This window comes from Vipera ursinii (genome assembly GCF_947247035.1).
Source record: "Vipera ursinii genome assembly, chromosome: Z".
NCBI classification, from domain to species: domain Eukaryota; kingdom Metazoa; phylum Chordata; class Lepidosauria; order Squamata; family Viperidae; genus Vipera; species Vipera ursinii.
In genome coordinates this window covers 50,821,079-50,840,778 of record NC_139517.1, presented here as the reverse complement: position 1 = coordinate 50,840,778, position 19,700 = coordinate 50,821,079, and the positions used below count along the sequence as shown (strand labels likewise).

The 19,700-nt window shown below is 39.5% G+C and overlaps 1 protein-coding gene across 1 annotated transcript in view; it reads right to left on the bottom strand.

Annotated features, from left to right (window-relative positions):
• Positions 1 to 1,345, bottom strand: part of EPHA5 (EPH receptor A5) — a gene marked incomplete at its 3' end in the record, with an annotated part of 190,333 nt that extends 188,988 nt beyond the window's left edge. The window contains exon 1 of the mRNA XM_083378998.1: positions 1,286 to 1,345. Within this exon, the coding sequence (XP_083235124.1) occupies positions 1,286 to 1,324 (39 nt within the window). The 5' untranslated portion in view covers positions 1,325 to 1,345. The remainder of the gene's footprint in view (positions 1 to 1,285) is intronic.
• Positions 1,346 to 19,700: the final 18,355 nt, after the last annotated feature.

Sequence of the window (19,700 nt, the reverse complement as noted above, 5' to 3'; positions counted from 1 at the left end):
TTGAGGATGCTAATCATTCCACTTATTAAAACTTGATGGTAGTTTCTAATTTAACTACAATAAGGAATGAAAAAGAAGACATTCTAATTCAACTGCTGCCTTAAATAAATTTTATAGACAATCAAAGTTAATTCAAAACAAGCAGTGCAAAATTACTGTAGGCATGATCAGTTTTACAATTCCATAAATTAATTAACTTTAGAACTGTTTGGAGCCAGGATCTATAATCTACTGTATTCTGTTCATAGACACGTAATCTGATGGTCATCAGGTCTTCTTTCCTCCCAAATTTTAATTTATTTTTAAATTAAAGAAGCAAATAGAAATGCTACAGCTATTACATATGCCTCACCCAGAATGCCTTTAGGGATACTAAACTGGTCTGTTGTCCAATATTTCATTCAAAATTAGAAAAGTCAAATGACAAATTGGACAGTATAAACCATCCTTAGAGAAAAAATGTGGTGGTGAAGTTGTAATAAATAAATAATTTTGATATAGTCATGAAAACCCTCTTAAATATAAGTTTGTGTATCATACTATACAAATAAAAATAACACTTCAACTGGTTCCTGTTTTTTAAAAAGGAAATGAGAAAATAAACATAAATTAGTATGTTTACTATATATTTAAATGGAGCACAGAGTTTGGTTAAACTGGTGCTGAAATAGCCCTGGGAAACTGAAAATTTTACATTGTGCTCTGCTTCTGAAAAATAAAGGACATTATTCATTGAGACACTGTCCCAGACTCCATTTCAATCCCAAATGGGAAGCATATATTGGCCAACTTTCTAGAGCTGCTGCAGGGAACATGAAACATACAGGTAGTCCTTGAGTTATGAACACAATTGAGTGCAAAATTTCTGTTATTAACTGACACTTTTGTTGAGTGAGTTTTGCCCCATTTTACGACTTTTATTGCTTCAGTTGTTAAGTGAATAACTGCATTTGACAAGTTAGTAACTTGATTGTTAAATGAATCTGGCTTCCCCACTAACTGCTTGTCAGAAGGTCACAAAAAGTGATCACACGACCTTAGGACACAGCAACAGTCACAAATATGAACCAGTTGCCAAGCATCTGAATTTTGATCACATGATCATGGGGATGCTGCAAAGATTGTAACTGTGAAAAATGTTCATAACTCACTTTTTACAGTGCCGTTGTAACTTTGAACATTCACTAAATGAACTTTTGTAAGTCAAGGACTACCAGTATGCGAATATATTATTACTAACAGAAGAGAGTTAGTTGGTATCTTAAGTGGACTTACAAGCACTTACCCCATTCTTTGGATACGCAATCCATCCAAGATCTGTCATAACTGATCTTGAGTCCAATAAATTCACTAAAAGAAATCAAAGAAATAATCTTAATTGAGTGCAAAATAGACACTAAATGTCCACTGACACAATAACTAATAGGCATAATATATTTCATGTACACATTCATATTATATATACACAAATATATACATATACATACATATATACATATATGTATACGTATACACATATAAACATATACACATATACACGCATATACACACATATACATATACATATACATATACATATACATATACATATATAGATATATATATAAGTATACTCTGTATGTGTGAGAGAGAGTGTGTGTGTTTGTGTATGTTCATAGCTAAATGGTTATGAAGCACTGGAACTTCTAGGTGAGTGATATCACTTATTTTAAAAGTACTTTGCCTTGGCACTGCAGATAATACACTCCCAAAAAATAAAGGAGAATATTTGTAGCTCAGGGTTGAAATGAGGGGTCCTTGATGCTCTCTGAGCTGACTTATTTTCTTGCAGACGTTTCATTATCCAACCTAGGTAACATCAGTGCTAGTAAGGAGTGATGTTTGCTGTTAGTTTACATTTTGGTGGCTTACCCTGTCAGTATTAGTGGGGTTGGTCTTAGAGATTCTTTGGTTGGGTTGTTTACTGTTGGCTCTTTGGCTGTTTCATGATTGTGGTATTGTTTGTTTGATTGTTGGTCTGATGTTAACCTTGGAGTTAATCTATGCTGATCTGATTGCTGATGGAGAAGTACCTGAGTCTTTTGTTCCCTTTTGGGCTGGTTGATTGTCTCTTTTGCATAGTCTGTAGATGTTGTTAATGTCTAAATTGATGGCTAATTTGTTAGAGCATGGTCACTCCACAACAAGCTAAAACCCAAACCAGAATCAGAACAGCCACAGTAAAAAAGTAAATTTTAGCATTTCTATGTAACACCAGCGTATGAACATAGTTAAGAATGTTCATGACACATCAGATTGAAAATATATTCCTTTTGTAACTTGCTTTGATTATGCAGAGATCATTTTGCTTCAGACAACACATGAGATTATGAAAGGAAAAAAATTAATCACGTGTGCCTATACAGCATACATTTAGAAATAACAGCATGTGATACATTTACAACAGAAGTTTATACAATCAAAAATAACATCACCACAAACTCAAGATCTTACCATACACCAGAATTACATCACTTCAAAAAAAATATTAGCTGGCTAAGGAATCAAATCAAGCCCTACAGAGAAAATAAAATAAAATAAAACCAAGAATTGGACATAATGAATAAAAAGTGGAACAACTAAGCAATCTGCAGTTTATGTAGAGTTTCTGTGTTAACATTCATAATCTCAGAAAGGAGAGGACTAAGAAGTGGAAACTGTTAAAGGCACCTGAACAGAGGACAGAAAGCTAGTAGACCTTAAGAAAGGAGATTACCAAGCAAGTCAACAAGCAAACAAACAAACAAAATGCTTGCTGGTTCAAAAGTGAGACAAAGCACAATAAACAACAAAATTGCCTCTCATTTCTATTCTCTCGCCTTTTACCCAGAAATATTACTCTTTTCCCTAATACTCCAAGAAGAATGTTCAAGAGGCCCATATGTTTGTAAGTTCTGAAAATCAAATGGAGATATACAAAGATTGGCATATGAAATTTAACAGAAATAGCCTATAGTAAGTGAAACTATGATTCCAGGTGACATCTGGTTTTTAAAAATGAGACACTGCCTTTGAAAGTAAGGTCCGTAATTTTAGGAAGGGCTACAATTTGAGTTTATTTGGGGCTGACAATTCTCTTCCCAAGGAAAATCCTTTTGAAAAATGATGGATTTGCTGCACAGAATTATTTAAAATACTATTAAGAAATTAATTTCAGTGGGGGAAAAGGGTTCATCATATATTTCAAGATTCAATCGCTTCCTTAGAGGTTGTAGAATAAAAGTCCCTGGTACTTGTGCCTTCTGCTGCCTAAGAGCTTAAATTCACATTGCTTGGCTCTGCCAAGTGAGGCAGCCAATTAACTAGCAATTTTACCTTAAGAAGTAATAAACTATTCCCAAACTTACAGTATTTTTTTTTGCAATACCTAAGATATCTAGTCCAAATAGAAAATGGAATTAAAAGATAAATCTGCACCCATTAAACAAAGAAAAGTATAGCACTTCCCTTTTTGTGTGCTTATAGCTAAAAGAACTATGGCAATCTAACAAAACCTAATATTTATAGAGTTATGGAGATTATTTAGATGGCACAACTTTTCTTTTGTTGCATCTGAAGGAAATATTCATTTTTTTAAAAAAATCATTTTTTTCAGAAGAATTATTTTATCCTCAGGACTATTACCATTTGCATTATGTAGAAGTACTGTGTTAACAGAATAACAGAGTTGAAAGGAAACTTGAAGGTCTTCTAGATCAGGGCTTTTCAACCAGTTGGCACCTGGCAGGTGATACACAATCCTGCCTAGCCTAGCCAAGTGTAGCAGGGGAAGGGAAAAGCCAAAGCGGTGCAGCACAGGACTTGCCATGAGAGAGTTCTCAGCAGTGGTAGGTCTGCTGAGAAAAAGACAAAGGCCCCAGGATCGACACTTCCAGGAAGAGAAAGGAGGAGGAGGGGGCGGAGACAGGAAGGGACAGTTTGGGTGGGAGAGGCAGAGGGGAGAAAAGATGCAGCCTTAGGAGGTGCACCAAAGGGAAAAGAAAAAGAAAGAGGAGGGGGGAGAGAGGAGAGGAGATAAAACAGGCCAGCCAGGAGGCAATCTACAACTTCTGTTGCAGCCATCCATGCTGTGCATGCACACAGGTGGCAGTGACAAACAGGCAAGAAATGCAGCTGGGAAGGGGTCCCCCTCCATGAGGAATGAATAAAGACAGCATCTCCTGAAGGAGACCAGCAAATGGCCCTTGACACACCCAGCTCTGTGGGCTCCGGAGGAGGGGACGCTGCACGCAGAGTTAGTCCATGTTACCTATGCTATGCTGCCCAGCCCCTCCCCCCCAGCCTGCCTGGTTTCAGCAGACAGCAGCACACTTTCCTCATTGCATGGAGAGACTAAGCCAGGAGAGGTGAACTGGAGAGAAGCTGAGTCCTGCGTGGTCTCTGCTCCCTCTGCGTGCACCCAGGTAGGTCTGGCTTCTTGCCAGCTTTGCCTTGCTCTGCCAAGCCTCTCTTTGAGGTGAGAAGAGCACACCGCTGCCTGTCGAAACCGGGCAGGCTGGGGTCTGAGTGGTGTAGCGCAAGTAATGTGGACTTACTTCACTCATGGTGTTCCCTCCCCCAGAGCCCCCAGAGCCAGGTGTATTGGGGAGGTCGAGGGACATTTGCTGGTCTCCTTCAGGGAATGCTGTCTTCATTCCTCATGGAGGGGGACCCCTCCCCATCTGCATTTTTTGCCTGTTTTTCTCCCTCCCTCATCACAAATATCTTCCCACCACTCAGCTTTTAAGGCTGTGTGGCTCTTATCCAGTAATTTACAGTGGCATTTCAAGCCACAGCCACCAGTAGCACAGCCACCAGTGGGAAGGATGGATGGATGGATGGATGGATGGATGGATGGATGGATGGATGGAAGGAGGGAGGGAGAGAAGGAAGGAAGGACAGAAGGAAGGAAGGGACAATGAGAGGGAAGGAAGGAAGGATGGGACAATGAGTGGGAGGGAGGGAAGGAAGGAAGAGACAATGAGAGGGAGGGAGGGAAGGAAGGGACAAAGAGGGAGGGAGAGAGGGAAGCAAGTAAGTAAGCTGGGACAATGAGAGGGAGGGAGGGAAGGAAGGAATGAAGGGACAATGAGAGGGAGGGAAGGAAGGATGGGACAATAAGTGGGAGAGAGGGAAGGAAGGAAGAGGCAATAACAGGGAGGCAGGGGAGAGAGGGAGGGAAGGAAGGACAGAGGGAGGGAAGAAAGGGACAATGAGAGGGAGGGAAGGAAGGAAGGGACAATGAGTGGGAGAGAAGGAAAGTTGGGACAATGGGAGGGAGGGAAGGAAGGGACAATGAGAGGGAGGGAGGGAGGGAAGGGAAAGGACAATGAGAGGGAGAGAAGGAAGGAAGGGACAGTGAGAGGGAGGGAGGGAAGGAAGGAAGAGACAATGAGAGGGAGGACGAATAGGCCACAGCCCAGTAGTGGGCCATGGCCCATAGGTTGGGGAGCCCTGCTCTAAACTACATGATGATATCATATTTATCAACAAATAGGATACAATGAGATGGGGAGAAGAGTGACTTAAATTCTTCAGTAACCCTAAAACACTTACCTTGATTATTTCATATTGATGAGTACAACCAAAACAACAATATACTGGATTATAGCATATCCTCAGGCCTTTACTGTAAGACTTCACAGCATTTTTTAACACAGAAGAGGTGAAAAACAAAGTATAAATTGTATTAATGCAGAAAATTGTTTTTTCGCCACAGGTATAAGAAATTATAAAATATATCCAGTGATTCCATGAAATTGGCAGATTCTGTAATCAAATATATTCATGGCGTATTACTTAAAATGAAAACTTAACTTAAAACTTTAAAGTTTTAACTTAGAAGTGACAGCACGCCTCTTTCCACCATCCCTCAAGTTATGACCGTTACTATAGAAATTCAATAGAATACATTATAAATATAGGGGCTGAACAGTTAGTACAGGATTCAGCAAGCCAGGCTATTTTCTAAGGAGGAAATAAAAGGATGCTGAATAAATCAAACATTCTGTTACTGACTGCAGAATCAATGAATAAGTCCTCTCTGACTGCATGGTCCCAAATAATGCATGTTATTAACACAAAAATATTATTTAAGAATAATTTACTTCATCAATTCAGCCTTCACCAACAGTCTAGCTGAGAGTGTTGTAACTGGGCATTATCATTTGTCTCCTGCCAGGGCAAAGGACTCAGTTGGGATGGATCCCAAACTGCAGAACTTAAGATATATATATATTGATACCAACAACTATGATTGATCAATTAATTAGTTAGCAAAGTTATTGATGAAAATATTGTCTAATGAATGTTCAACTCTAATGAAAAGAAATGAAAAATCTCATAGCTAGAGATCAAAAGATTAATTCAGATGGAATCATAAACTCTACCCATATATTTAAGCCTCCTCTTGTTGTTAGCTGCGAAGTCGTGTCCGACCCATCGCGACCCTATGGACAACGTTCCTCCAGGCCTTCCTGTCCTCTACCATCTTCTGGAGTCCATTTAAGCTCATGCCTACTGCTTCAGTGACTCCATCTAGCCACCTCATTCTCTGTCGTCCCCTTCTTCTATTGCCCTCGATCTTTCCCAGCATTAGGCTCTTCTCCAGTGAGTCCTTCCTTCTCATTAGGTGGCCAAAGTATTTGAGTTTTAGCTTCAGGATCTGGCCTTCTAAAGAGCAGTCAGGATTGATCTCCTCTAGGACTGACCGGTTTGATCGCCTTGCAGTCCAAGTGACTCGCAGGAGTCTTCTCCAGCACCATAGTTCAAAGGCCTCAATTCTTTGGCGCTCAGCCTTTCTTATGGTCCAACTTTCACTGCCATACATTGCAACTGGGAAGACCATAGCCTTGACTATACGCACTTTTGTTGACAGGGTGATGTCTCTGCTTTTTAGTGCGCTGTCTAGATTTGCCATGGCTTTTCTCCCCAGGAGCAAGCGTCTTTTAATTTCTTGGCTACAGTCCCCATCTGCAGTGATCTTGGAGCCCAGGAAAATAAAATCTGTCACTACTTCCATTTCTTCCCCATCTATTTGCCAGGAATTGAGAGGGCCAGATGCCATGATCTTGGTTTTCTTAATGTTAAGTTTCAACCCAAGTTTTGCACTCTCCTTCTTCACCCGCAACAACAGGCTCTTTAGTTCTTCTTCACTTTCTGCCATTAGAGTGGTATCATCTGCGTATCTTAGGTTGTTGATATTTCTTCCGGCAATCTTAATTCCAACTTTTGATTCATCTAGCCCTGCCTTTCTCATGATGTGCTCTGCATATAAGTTAAATAGGCAGGGCGACAGTATACAGCCTTGCCGGACTCCTTTCCCAATTTTGAACCAATCAGTGGTTCTGTGTCCAGTTCTCACTGTTGCTTCTTGACCCGCATATAGGTTTCTCAAGAGACAAATAAGATGGTCTGGTACTCCCATCTCTTTAAGAACTTGCCACAGTTTGTTATGATCCACACAATCAAAGGCTTTAGCATAGTCAATGAAGCAGAAGTAGATGTTTTTCTGGAACTCCCTAGCTTTCTCCATGATCCAGCGTATGTTGGCAATTTGATCTCTAGTTCCTCTGCCTCTTCGAAATCCTGCCTGTACTTCTGGTAGTTCTCGATCCACATACTGCTGAAGTCTAGCTTGTAGGATTTTAAGCATGACTTTACTAGCATGAGAAATGAGTGCAATGGTGCGATAGTTTGAACATTCTTTGGCACTGCCTTTCTTTGGAATTGGAATGTAAACTGATCTTTTCCAATCCTGTGGCCACTGTTGAGTTTTCCAAATTTGCTGGCAAATTGAGTGTAGCACTTTTACTGCACTGTCTTTTAAGATTTTGAATAACTCAGCTGGAATACTGTCACCTCCACTAGCTTTGTTGTTGCTCAGCTTTTCTAATGCCCACTTCACTTCACATTCTAGGATGTCTGGCTCGAGGTCAGTGACCACCTCATTGTGATTATCAGGGACGTTAAGCTCATTCTTGTATAGTTCTTCTGTGTAATTTTGCCACCTCTTCTTAATCTCTTCTGCCTCTGTTAGGTCCCTGCCATTTTGGTCCTTTATCATGCCCATTTTTGCATTAAACGTTCCCTTCATCTCTCCAATTTTCTTGAAAAGATCTCTGGTCCTCCCTATTCTATTGTTTTCTTCTATTTCTTTGCACTGTTCATTTAAGAAGGCATTCTTATCTCTTCTAGCTATTCTCTGGAATTCTGCATTCAATTGGGCATATCTATGTTTTTCTCCCTTGCCTTTCGCTTCCCTCCTTTCCTCAGCTATTTGCAAAGCTTCCTCAGACAGCCATTTTGCTTTCTTGCATTTCTTTTTCTTTGGGATGGTTTTGGTTGCTACCTGTTGTACAATGTCACGAACCTCTGTCCATAGTTCTTCAGGCACTCTGTCTATCAGATCTAATTCCTTAAATCTATTTGTCACCTCTACTGTATATTCAACAGGGATATGATTTAATTCATACCTGAGTGGCCTAGTGCTTTTCCCTACTTTCTTCAGTTTGAGCCTAAACTTTGCAAGGAGAAGCTCATGGTCTGAGCCACAGTCAGCTCCTGGTCTTGTTTTTACTGACTGTATAGAGCTTCTCCATCTTTGGCTGCAGAGCATATAGTCAATCTGATTTCTGTGTTGACCGTCTGGTGATGTCCATGTGTAGAGCCGTCTCTTGGGTTGTTGGAAAAGAGTGTTTGCTATGACCATCGTATTCTCTTGACAAAATTCTATCAGCCTGTGCCCTGCTTCATTTTGTACTCCAAGGCCAAACTTGCCTGTTATTCCAGTTATCTTTTGGCTTCCTACTTTAGCATTCCAATCCCCCATGATGATAAGGACATCATTTTTTGGTGTTAGTTCTATAAGGTGCTGTAGGGCTTCGTAGAACCGGTCAATTTCATCCTCTTCAGCACTGGTGGTTGGGGCATAGACTTGGACTACTGTGATATTGAATGGTTTGCCTTGGATTCGAACTGAGATCATTCTGTCATTTTGAGGATTGTATCCCAGTATTGCTTTTCCTACTCTTTTATTGACTATGAAGGCTACTCCATTTCTTCTGAGGGATTCTTGTCCGCAGTAGTATACCTGATGGTCATCTGAATTAAATTCACCCATTCCTGTCCATTTTAGTTCGCTGATACCTAAGATGTCGATGTTCAGTCTTGTCATCTCTTGTTTGACCACGTCCAGCTTTTCTTGATTCATGGATCTTACATTCCAGGTTCCTATGGAGAAAAAATCTTTACAGCATCGGACTTTCCTTTCACCACCAGACACATCCACAGCTGAGCGTCCTTTCGGCTTTGGCCCAGTCGCTTCATTCTTTCTGGCGCTACTAGTACTAGCCCTCTGCTCTTCCCCAGTAGCATATTGGACACCTTCCGACCTGAGGGTCTCATCTTCCAGCGTCATATCGTTTTGCCTTTTGGTACTGTCCATAGGGTTTTCATGGCAAAGATACTGGAGTGGGTTGCCATTTCCTTCTCCAGTGGATCACGTTTTGTCAGAACTCTCGACTATGACCTGTCCGTCTTGGGTAGCCCTGCACGGCATAGCTCATAGCTTCATTGAATTACGCAAGCCCCTTCGCCACGACAAGGCAGTAATCCATGAAGGGGTTTAAGCCTCCTACAGGACAGTTTTCTAATAGGCAATTAATTTACAGTAAATGTATCTCAAAATTCAGTTACATTTTAAAAAACAGCAAAAGGAAGGAAATACTTCAGAAAATATTAATTCCATCAAGTTCTATGTGGGAAATACATGTATCCAACAGAAGTGAACATATGTATACATGTTTCTATATAGAAAAGTTAGGACTGTTTGGAATATAGATATTTGAAATTGATTAATAATGATTATTATGTTTTAGTGTAATAGGTTGGATATTGTGTTAGCAACAAAATCTAGCATTGTTAAGATATAAGGCACTACTGATTATAACCTTGGAAAAATGATAAACTCCCCAGGTGTGGTGGAGGGAAAGACAAAGATTGTGTATAAGTGGGAGGGTTGGCTGACATCATTTAGAAAGATGACAAGCATCCCAAATCTCATGAGAGTTGGGACTGGAAGAAGGCAGATGACCCAAGCCTCATCAACAGAATTAAGCCCAGAGGGCAAAGATCTAAAGAGGAGATGATGCCGTGGGAGAGAGCAAGCTCCATGCAAGAGATTATGTTGAGAAATCATGAGGATTTAAAAAGAGAAATAGGTGAAATAAGGAATGATACTGGAGAACTCAAAGAGAGGATGGGAGCAATGGACGGAAAATTTGAATGTTTTCAACAGCAAATATTGAAAAATGAACAGAAACTATTAGAAATGGAGGACAGAATGAATAAGGAGGAAAGAAGAGTAGATGAAATGAATGAAAAACTTTTGCAAGCAAATAAAGAGTTATAAAAAACCATTATACTGCTTGAAACTGAGAAAGCAGACCACTATTTACGTTTCCAAAATGTGAAGGAAGAGAAGGGGGAGGACCTCCCACAAATGATGACAGACTTGCTAGCAAGGGCCCTAGGGACAGGGAAAGATGAGATGGCAAATGAGTTTGATGAAATATATAGAATTCACACAAATTACATGAGAAGAAATAACTTACCCAAGGAGGTATATATCAGATTTGTGAAGAAGTCAATTAGGGATGAAATTTTGCACAGAACAAGGGATGACCCAATAGAATATAGAGGTAAACAACTAATTGTCCTCAAACAAGTCCCTAGGAGGGTAAGAGATCTGAGAAGGCCCTACCAACATATTACATCAAAATTAATAAGACAAAATATTAATTTTAGGTGTCTGATGCTGGAAGGGATTATGGTGACCTGGCAAGAAAAGAGATATAGGCTAGATTCGATTGATAAAGCAGAAGAGTTTTTCCAGCAGCATCTAGGCAATGAAGATGAACTAGAAGAGAGTTAAGAGAAGGGAACAATGCAGAGAGATATAATAGAAAGACACAGGAATCACAAGACAAAGAACAGGAAACAGAGAGAAGAGATCACACAAACATACAACCACCCTGCGTTGTAGAATACAGGGAAGAAGAGAAGCAACTATTTAGAACCTCTGGTATAAGAACACGGGCAATGACTAGAGCTATGGCTATAACACATGGAACTGTCAGCAATCTACTTTTGACAACATATATATATGTTGTTGTCTGCATGACATCACAATTGCAAATGGCAAAAGCCATTAAATTTGTTCAGAGTGTCTCTGGATCTTGTTGTACCCATATTCAATCTATTCAACAATTTTCATACTTCCCAGCTTTTGCCAGACCTAGATGCCAATTCCTATAAAGAAGTGTTGGTTCTTTGTAACTTTCAAATTTCTCAGTCTTCCATCAACCTAAGGAAGCTTTTCCTAGATTTTAATCTCTGATGAGCTGGTTGTAGGTCATACGGAGGGTGTTGTCTAGATTTAAGCCTCTTGGTGTATGCTGCTGCATCTCCTGGAAAAATAGGTGGGGCAATGCTGGCTGATGGTAGACCTTATCTAGAGGGGTAAGTTTAAGGCATCTGGTAATAATTCTATTAGCTTAATTTAGAGCAGAGTAAATCCATTACCTATCATTTGTAGAGCAACATCTATTTTCCTAGAAAGTGCTGATTTATACCATACTGGACAGGCGTCCTATCATTTATAAAAGCCATCTTCATTTGTCTTTTGTTTAATATCTGCATTTTAATAATATTCATCTCACTATCTCATGTTTATATCACAGTAAGCCTATTAGATGAACTAAAACCAGATTTTCATTGGAAATACTAATGGGGAAGCTAAAGTTTAAATATTTGGTGTGCATTACAAGAAGGACAAAAACAATGGAGAAAATCCTGCTATTTGGAAAAAAATGAAAGGAACAGAAAACAGGCTTAGAATGGCCTTTGAATATTTGAATCTCATTGGAAAGCTTTGGGAGGGTGCCTACAAAGAAGCCGTGCCTACAAAGTGACTTAACATTATTTCTGGATTAGAACTGTTCGGCAAGGGAAAGGGGACAGTACAGAACAAGGAGGTACAGAACAAAAGGTACAAGAATAGAAAGAGGAAAACTTTGGAAGCTGTCAATTTTGCCAAAGTAACTTTTAATGTACTAGCCTTTATATGCTGTGTTTGCTTATGTTGTACTGCTTGCTAATTGCTTAGTTCAATTGCTAAGTGCTTAAGTTCACGTGTATGTTGTAATGGTTGCTGGGCCAGCCTAGACTGGTTGTTTCCAGCTGGCTAAGTAGTTCTTTGGGTGGAAAACCACTGCTTTAAACCTATCGATCACCGCCTATCGACCAACTGTATAAATAGCTGCGCAGCAGCTCCTATTTTGCTTCTGTTATGTTCTAACCTTCAATAAAACCTGTTGCTGTTTGAACCTCCCGTCTCTCTCAATGCCTGCAAAGAACCAGCTACACAACACTGGCGACAAAGATAGGATGTGCTGCTTCATTGTAAGAGCCTGAAGTCACTTGGGTGTGAAACCATCACAGAGCCTGGTAGGGAACAGCGTCCCCCCCCTCGGTCTGCCTAGCAAGCCACGCTGGAGACCACCCCGCCCTGAGGATCCATCCCAGGGCCTACACAGAAGCCAGCAGCACAAAGCAACGCAAGACACGAGCTACGAAGACTACACACCATAGCGAAGGTTGGAAAGCTCAAGGAATTCAATGTGATGCACCTAGAGAGATGGTCATCCTACATTTTCCACGTACAGAACTACCTCCATGCAAATCAAGTCAGCGAAGACAGGCTGAAGGCTGTGACCCTCCTCTGTGTGTGCGGCCCAGCCACCTTCAATATTGCTGAGAACTTGGTCGCCTCAACGCTTCTAGAGACTGTCACGTATGCTGACCTCAAGAAGAAACTGCATGACCATTTTGAGCCTAAGCTATTGGTGATAGCATGGAGGCACATCTTTGAACAACCTGAACAACAACCCGGTGAGTCGGCAACAGAATTCATCGCAGCGCTTCGTCAAGCATCGCAATTCTGCAATGTCTCCAACCTAGAGGAGCGACTATGAGACTGCTTAGTCTGTGGACTCAGGAACAGAGAGCTCCAACAAAAACTCTTTGCGAAGGAGACTCTCTCACTTCAAGAGACCTTAAAGGAGGTCATGGCAGACAAAGCCACTGGATGGGCCGTGAAGGCTTTGAGGCCCTCCAAAAGTGCGCTGTCTACAGAGACCATCCACCACAAGGACACAGAATGATTGGAAGATACCAACTCTGACCATGAAGTCAACAAAATCCAGCGGCACCATGAAAGAGGAATGAGGCCATCTGACAAGGCAGTTCTGTTGCCAAGGTGCTTGGGCTGCGGAGGCCACCATCAATGCGTGGATTGCCATTTCAGGACAGCCACGTGCTGGGTGTGTGGAAAACCAGGCCACACTGCCACCATCTGTCGAGGTCGCCAGGGGGATCACCAGCTGGATGAGACTTTCAGGAGAGGTTCCGGGGCCTCGGGGAAACACCAAGTGGGGTTCTGTTCCAGCTGCCAGAGCATTTTCCGCACTGGTGCCCACCAACCTTTAAAACAGGAGTTGCGACTGCAGGCCGAACTTCAAGGAGTTCCATGTAAAATGGAACTAGATACAGGCTCCACTGTGTCCATTATCTCCATCAGAACTTTTCAGCACATTTGCAGCTATAGCAACAGAAGGGCCAAGCTATGACCATCTAATATCCTACTTACGGATTTCCAGAATTCCAGGGTAGCAGTCAAGGGTGAGGCCACCCTTGTGGTGAAATTCAAGGGGTTTTCAGGCCCACTAAATGTTATTGTGGTAGATGGCCAGCGTACAAGCCTCATAGGGCTCGATTGGTTCAATGCATTAGGCATCCAAGTGACCGGCATTCACCAGACTCAAACAACAGATTTGTCTTCCATCTGCAAGGAATTCACAGATGTTTTCAGCCCAAGGGCCCTCCGATAGCTTTTAAACTTGATCCCCAATTCATGCCAATTTGGGTTAAGGCCTGCCATGAGCCATTTGTGTTAAAGCATAAAATCAATGCAGAGCTGGACAAGCTTGTTAGTCAAGGGGTTTTGCAGCCCGTAGACAGTGGGGAGTGGGAGACCCCCATTGTAACACCACTAAAGGGCAACGGAGAGTTATGAATATGTGCTGACTACAAGTGTACCATTAACTGGACACTACAGCAGCATGCGTACCCTGTCCCAGTCGTCAGCCGCATTCTGGCATCGTTGCAAGTAGGGTGCAAGTTAGATTTAGTGCAAGCCTACCAACAGCTGCCACAGCAACCACCCAAGCGATTGTTACGCACAGGGGGGCTTTCAAGGTCAAGCACCTTCAATTTGGGGTGAGTGTAGCCCCAGGGATTTTTCATGGGATCATGGAGCACATGCTCAAGGGTATTCCGGGAGTCTGCCCTACTTCAATGATGTACTCATCATCGGGGAGTCCACAGAAGTTCTGGCTGAGCGGCTTAGAGCCGATCTTCAGTGGCTCCATGCCGAGGGACTTAGATTAAGAAAAGACAAATGTAAGATTGGGGTTCATTCTACAGAATTCCGGGGGTTTCAAATCAATGCTTGCTAATTGCTTAGTTCAATTGCTATGTGCTTAAGTTCACGTGTATGTTGTAACGGTTGCTGGGGCGGCCTAGACTGGTTGTCTCCAGCCGGCTAAGTAGGTCTTTGGGCAGGAAACCACTGCTTTAAACCTATTGGTCGCCACCTATTGGCCAACCGTAAAAATATCTGCACAGCAGCTCCTATTTTGCTTCTGTTATGTTCTAACCTTCAATAAAGCCTGCTGCTGTTTGAACCTCCCGTCTCGCTCAATGCCTGCAAAGAACCGGCTATACAACACAACTATTACAAAATACTGGCTGAAGTGGTGTTCAAATGTGATAACCAGTTTATTACTCAGGCTTAGACATTGCTTCAATTATTACTAATTTAAAGTATCATATCCTTCATTTCAGTAACCATCTTAAAAAAAATCAATAACAAAATATAGTAACAGAAGCCAAATCACATAATGCTGAGGAATAATCACACCAAAATTGTTAAACCAATACCTCCATTGTGCTTAAGATTGCATCTTGTAGAAATTTTATCATTTTTTGTTCAGTTAGGGATTTACTAAAATATGTAATTCATTGAAACATACAAGTTCACTTGGATTTATTGAAAAATATACTTGTCCTAAATTTTTGCACGCAGCTGCAATAGTAACATTAACAAAGAGGATCTGAAGTCACGCCAGCAAAAAATGATATGAGGAAATACGGTCACAAGGAATGATAGCCTGCCACCAACTGGATCTTCTGACTTGTTCTCCTCTACCCTCCACCATAATCTTGTCTTCTATATCTGGTGATTGTTTGAACTAGGCTGTTTGGAAGGGTCTATGACAATTTGCAATGGTCAACTCGCCACAGCCAACTCACTGCGGGACAATTCACCACGGCAAACTTTCCATAAGACAACTTGTTGTGGAACAGAAGTTACACTAATATCAAATAAAGTATGGAAAAAATCATTAAAGAAAGGATGCAAAAGGAAGAACAGAATGAAATGCAAATTATTTTAAATAATTAAATAAAATTGTTAAATTGTCCCAAAGTGAGTTGTCCCACGGTGACTTTGCCATGGCAAGTTGGCTGTGGAGAGTTGGCTGTGGAGAGTTGTCCCATTCCTGTTTGAAATACACTTTGCAGTTTTTCATTTTATGAAGACCTACAAGACCCAATTGTCAGAAGGTCACAAACAAATATCAGGCCATACCATTACCAAACAAGAAACAATGGAAATATTCTTCCCACCGATTAAAGTGATTGTCAGCCTGTTATACTCCAGTGATGGGAAAGAGAGATACAAGAAGTATCTGTCTAGAAGTTGTTTCCTTTATAGTCAAAATATTCTTCATGCACACACCATGCATAAACCCCATCATTCACCCAAGGAAAATTTTTAAAAAAGAAATAGTTAAAATTCCATAGGACTTTGTGGAAAACTATACAGTTTGCCCATGGCACCAGCTAAACATTTAGGGTATAAATTTAAGGACAGTGGCTAGGCACAGATTTCCTAATTTACTTTTCAACAGAGCAGGGCTGAAGTTTTGGCTTTCCCTGACAGTACATACACCTAACTAAATTCATTCTATACAAGCAGGGCCTTTTTGCCTATATTATACAACTGAAGTGACTTCCCTTTGCCACTACTCACATCACTCTCCCTTAAATATAGCCCTGCTGGGCAGTTATTTATTGGCTGGATAGCTAAAATTATTCCAGCTGAACCAAAGGATCTGGCAAATGAGGTCATCCAGAATTACAGAATGCTATCCATCAGTGAAGAAGAAGGTTGGTTACTGAGTATGTGATGGAAGTGAGGCATGTATAAGAATAATTGGATACTCTGCAGATGGTTTAACACCAAGCCTTTCTATCTTGAAAATAAATGAAGCATTCAAAGATACTTTCCTATGCTGTATTCAGAAATTGAAGAAAATGCCACATATTCTGCATTGTTAATAACAGTAATGATTTGAGTATGCTTAGAGAAAAGTACTCATTTTGCACACCTGTGGGGACAACAGCTTAATACCCTGCTAATTTTTAATTCCTGCCAGGTTCCAAGATTACAACACTATCCCTTTATGGATAGCTAAATATAATTTAACAAGATGCCCTTGCCCTCAGGAGATTGGTTTTCCTATAACATATGGAAAATGATGAATGCTTCATATGTAATGGAAAATATGGTTCATCTTTTTATAACTTATCACTTCCTTCATGTATCTCTTGAGAAATCTCAAATGAAGTTCTGCCTCATGGGAAGATGAAAAAATACACTTTGTCACAAAGTTGTAAAATGACTTTACAAAATTAAGTTCCCCGTAGAGTAATTAAAATTTTCTAAAACAATGGCTATTTTTATTCTGCCTTAGGCAAGATTTGCTAAATAAGGTGTAATGACATGGAGTAATAGTAAATTTCCTATTTAGACATGCTGATAAATTATTTCTCTTTTATCCTAGCATCAATTTTATGAAAGGGGACACATTCTACAATTAAGAATAAAGATCACCTTTACTTTAGTTACTTTATTTATCATGTCAAATGTCAAATATCTAAGTGAAATTTCATTTACAAATAGCTACTTATATATCAAGTTACTTTGTCATCAATACAATGTATTATATATCACCAATATTTGCAAGAATTATTTTTGTTTAATTTCTTGTTATACTTGTTTCTAAGAATTAAATATTAAGTTTGTTGTAATTACTATACCAATAATTTAGAACAGTCAGCTAAAAATAATTCTCCTCCCAATTAAGTTGGTCCTAAAAAAGACATTGTGGCATTTGGATGTTTTCATTAAAATTATAAACTGTAGTTAGCCTAACCAGGATTAGAAATATAACCTGGAATATTTTAGGATATTCATAAAACCTAAAAAGTGCAAAGATATCAGAAAAGAAAATTCTTAGGCAGGATCCCATGAGATTTGGTGCTTTTTAAAAAGTTATGTAAACTTAATACAATTTTATACATACAACATGTCTTCTTCAGTTGCACTGAGCACACAATTGTAAACAGGGACTTGGCATCACCTGAGGGTGTTTGGTGAAGATGTACCTTATTCCTCATGTAGTAATGTTCTACTGTTAGTAACTATGGATGAAGCTCTGAAAAATTATTTTTCTGATAGCAATAGGAAGCCCTCCTATTCACCTGAAACTATGTGTAATTCAATGTGTTTGCAAGCATTCTAAAGAGATATAAAATTCAATCTAGTAGACAAATATAAGAAACACAGAATGCTGCTTGATTATAAATCAGACCACTGAATCATCATCATCTCCCAAGTTATGCCTCTCCAGATTTTCAGATTAAAATTGGGAATTGTTTGCATATCAAGAATGAACAACAGCCTCTTCTCAAAGGAGCTTTTTATTCTTTTAAATAAAAATACAGTCAAACAAAGACTAAAAAGATTCAAATACCAGTATATAACAGAAAATTAATGATTAACTGGGATGCAATCACCATACAGTAAAAAAAATCATGTAAAACCTCATGAAGGTATGACATAACAATTGTATCATACTCCTCTGAGAACCTAAGAGAAAGTAGGCTATACTGTACCATTCTAACAATTAAAACTTTACAAGTATAGATAAGCTTAGTGTTAAATCAGTCCTATACTACAACATTTACATTTAAATAAAATATGGTTAGGAAACATGAGCACCCTGTTACTCATTTTCAGCTAGACCAACTCTGAAAACTCTGTTAGAATTTTATTTTGGCTGCTGATTAACTCATTTTCTAAGGAACAGGAAGGATGAAATATACCAATCACTTCATTCAGAACAAGATCTATTTTCTCTTAGATATAACGTTTTTAACCTAAGTACCATGAAATGTTATAGGCCTTTGAGAAGAAAAAGCTAACATTCTTTAAAAATCATTTGAAGAGAGATTTGTACTAAATAAACATTGCAATGTAAAAATGCACTCACACACAAATTAGAAGCATTTTTATACTTTCAAAACTTTCCCATTTCAGTAGAAAATGTTAAGAACAAGGCAACTCCCTTCAGTGAAGGGGGTACAAATAGGTTTCATTTAAATCCAACTGGGCCCCTTTAAAAAAATACGCACTTTTCACAAAGAAGTTTGTAAACGCAATATACTTTTCAATTTTACTAAGCTGCAGAGACTACAGCTACATTCTGGAAACCTACCTATTGGCAACTGTTAAATGCTCAAAAGAAAAACGGCACCATTGACTGTTACTTGGATGAATGAGACCTGATTCTCTGCTTGGTGAATCACTTCGCTCATAGGGTGAGTCAGAATTATACAACCATAATTGGCCAAGCTATCCTGCTGTGCAAAGTGCTAATCAAATTGTACTTGTTTACAAATAAACTTCCAAATAGTACAAGTGGCCATTGGTAAATAAACTAAAGCTTCTTCTAAATTTCATTTACAGTATACCTTACAGCACAAAGAATCCCAAAATAGCAAGGGATCAAGTACTACATATCAAACTAATTCATCAGGTATTTCTCAACTTTCCCTTCCATCTCCCAAATTTTACTATGCCATTCTAAAACAATGGTTTGCTCAATTCCACCAAATCAATCATTCCTGCAGCCTGAGTTCTATATTGACTTTGTAGGATGTGACCAGAATTACTGTCACTTTTGGCTCACTAATTAAATCTTAAAATGGTATAAATGAAAAAGGCTATGGATTTTGGCCCAGCAAATCAGAATGCTTCTCAGTGACAATGAACATACAGAAATTTCAACTTATATTACATTAGTTGTGAAACTATGACTAAAACAGAGCATTTTAAAGAGGAATTGCTGATAAAAAATAATTCCCTAAGGAAAAAGAATTAAATTTTCCATCCAAGCAGAAAAAGATGCTTAAGACCCTTTTCTAGACCCAAGAACATGCTATAGCTGAGATTTTGATAACTGAGATTTTGATAACATAACATATAATTACAGTTTTGGGGACTATGATTAGTAGCTACTACAATATCTACAAATTAGTAGATACTACAATCAGTATCACATTCTTTGTCCATCAATTCAAGGAGGATTAGATAGAAGTATCCCTTCATTTTTTTTCCTCCTGAATTAACCCTGCAACATCTGGTTGGGTTAAAA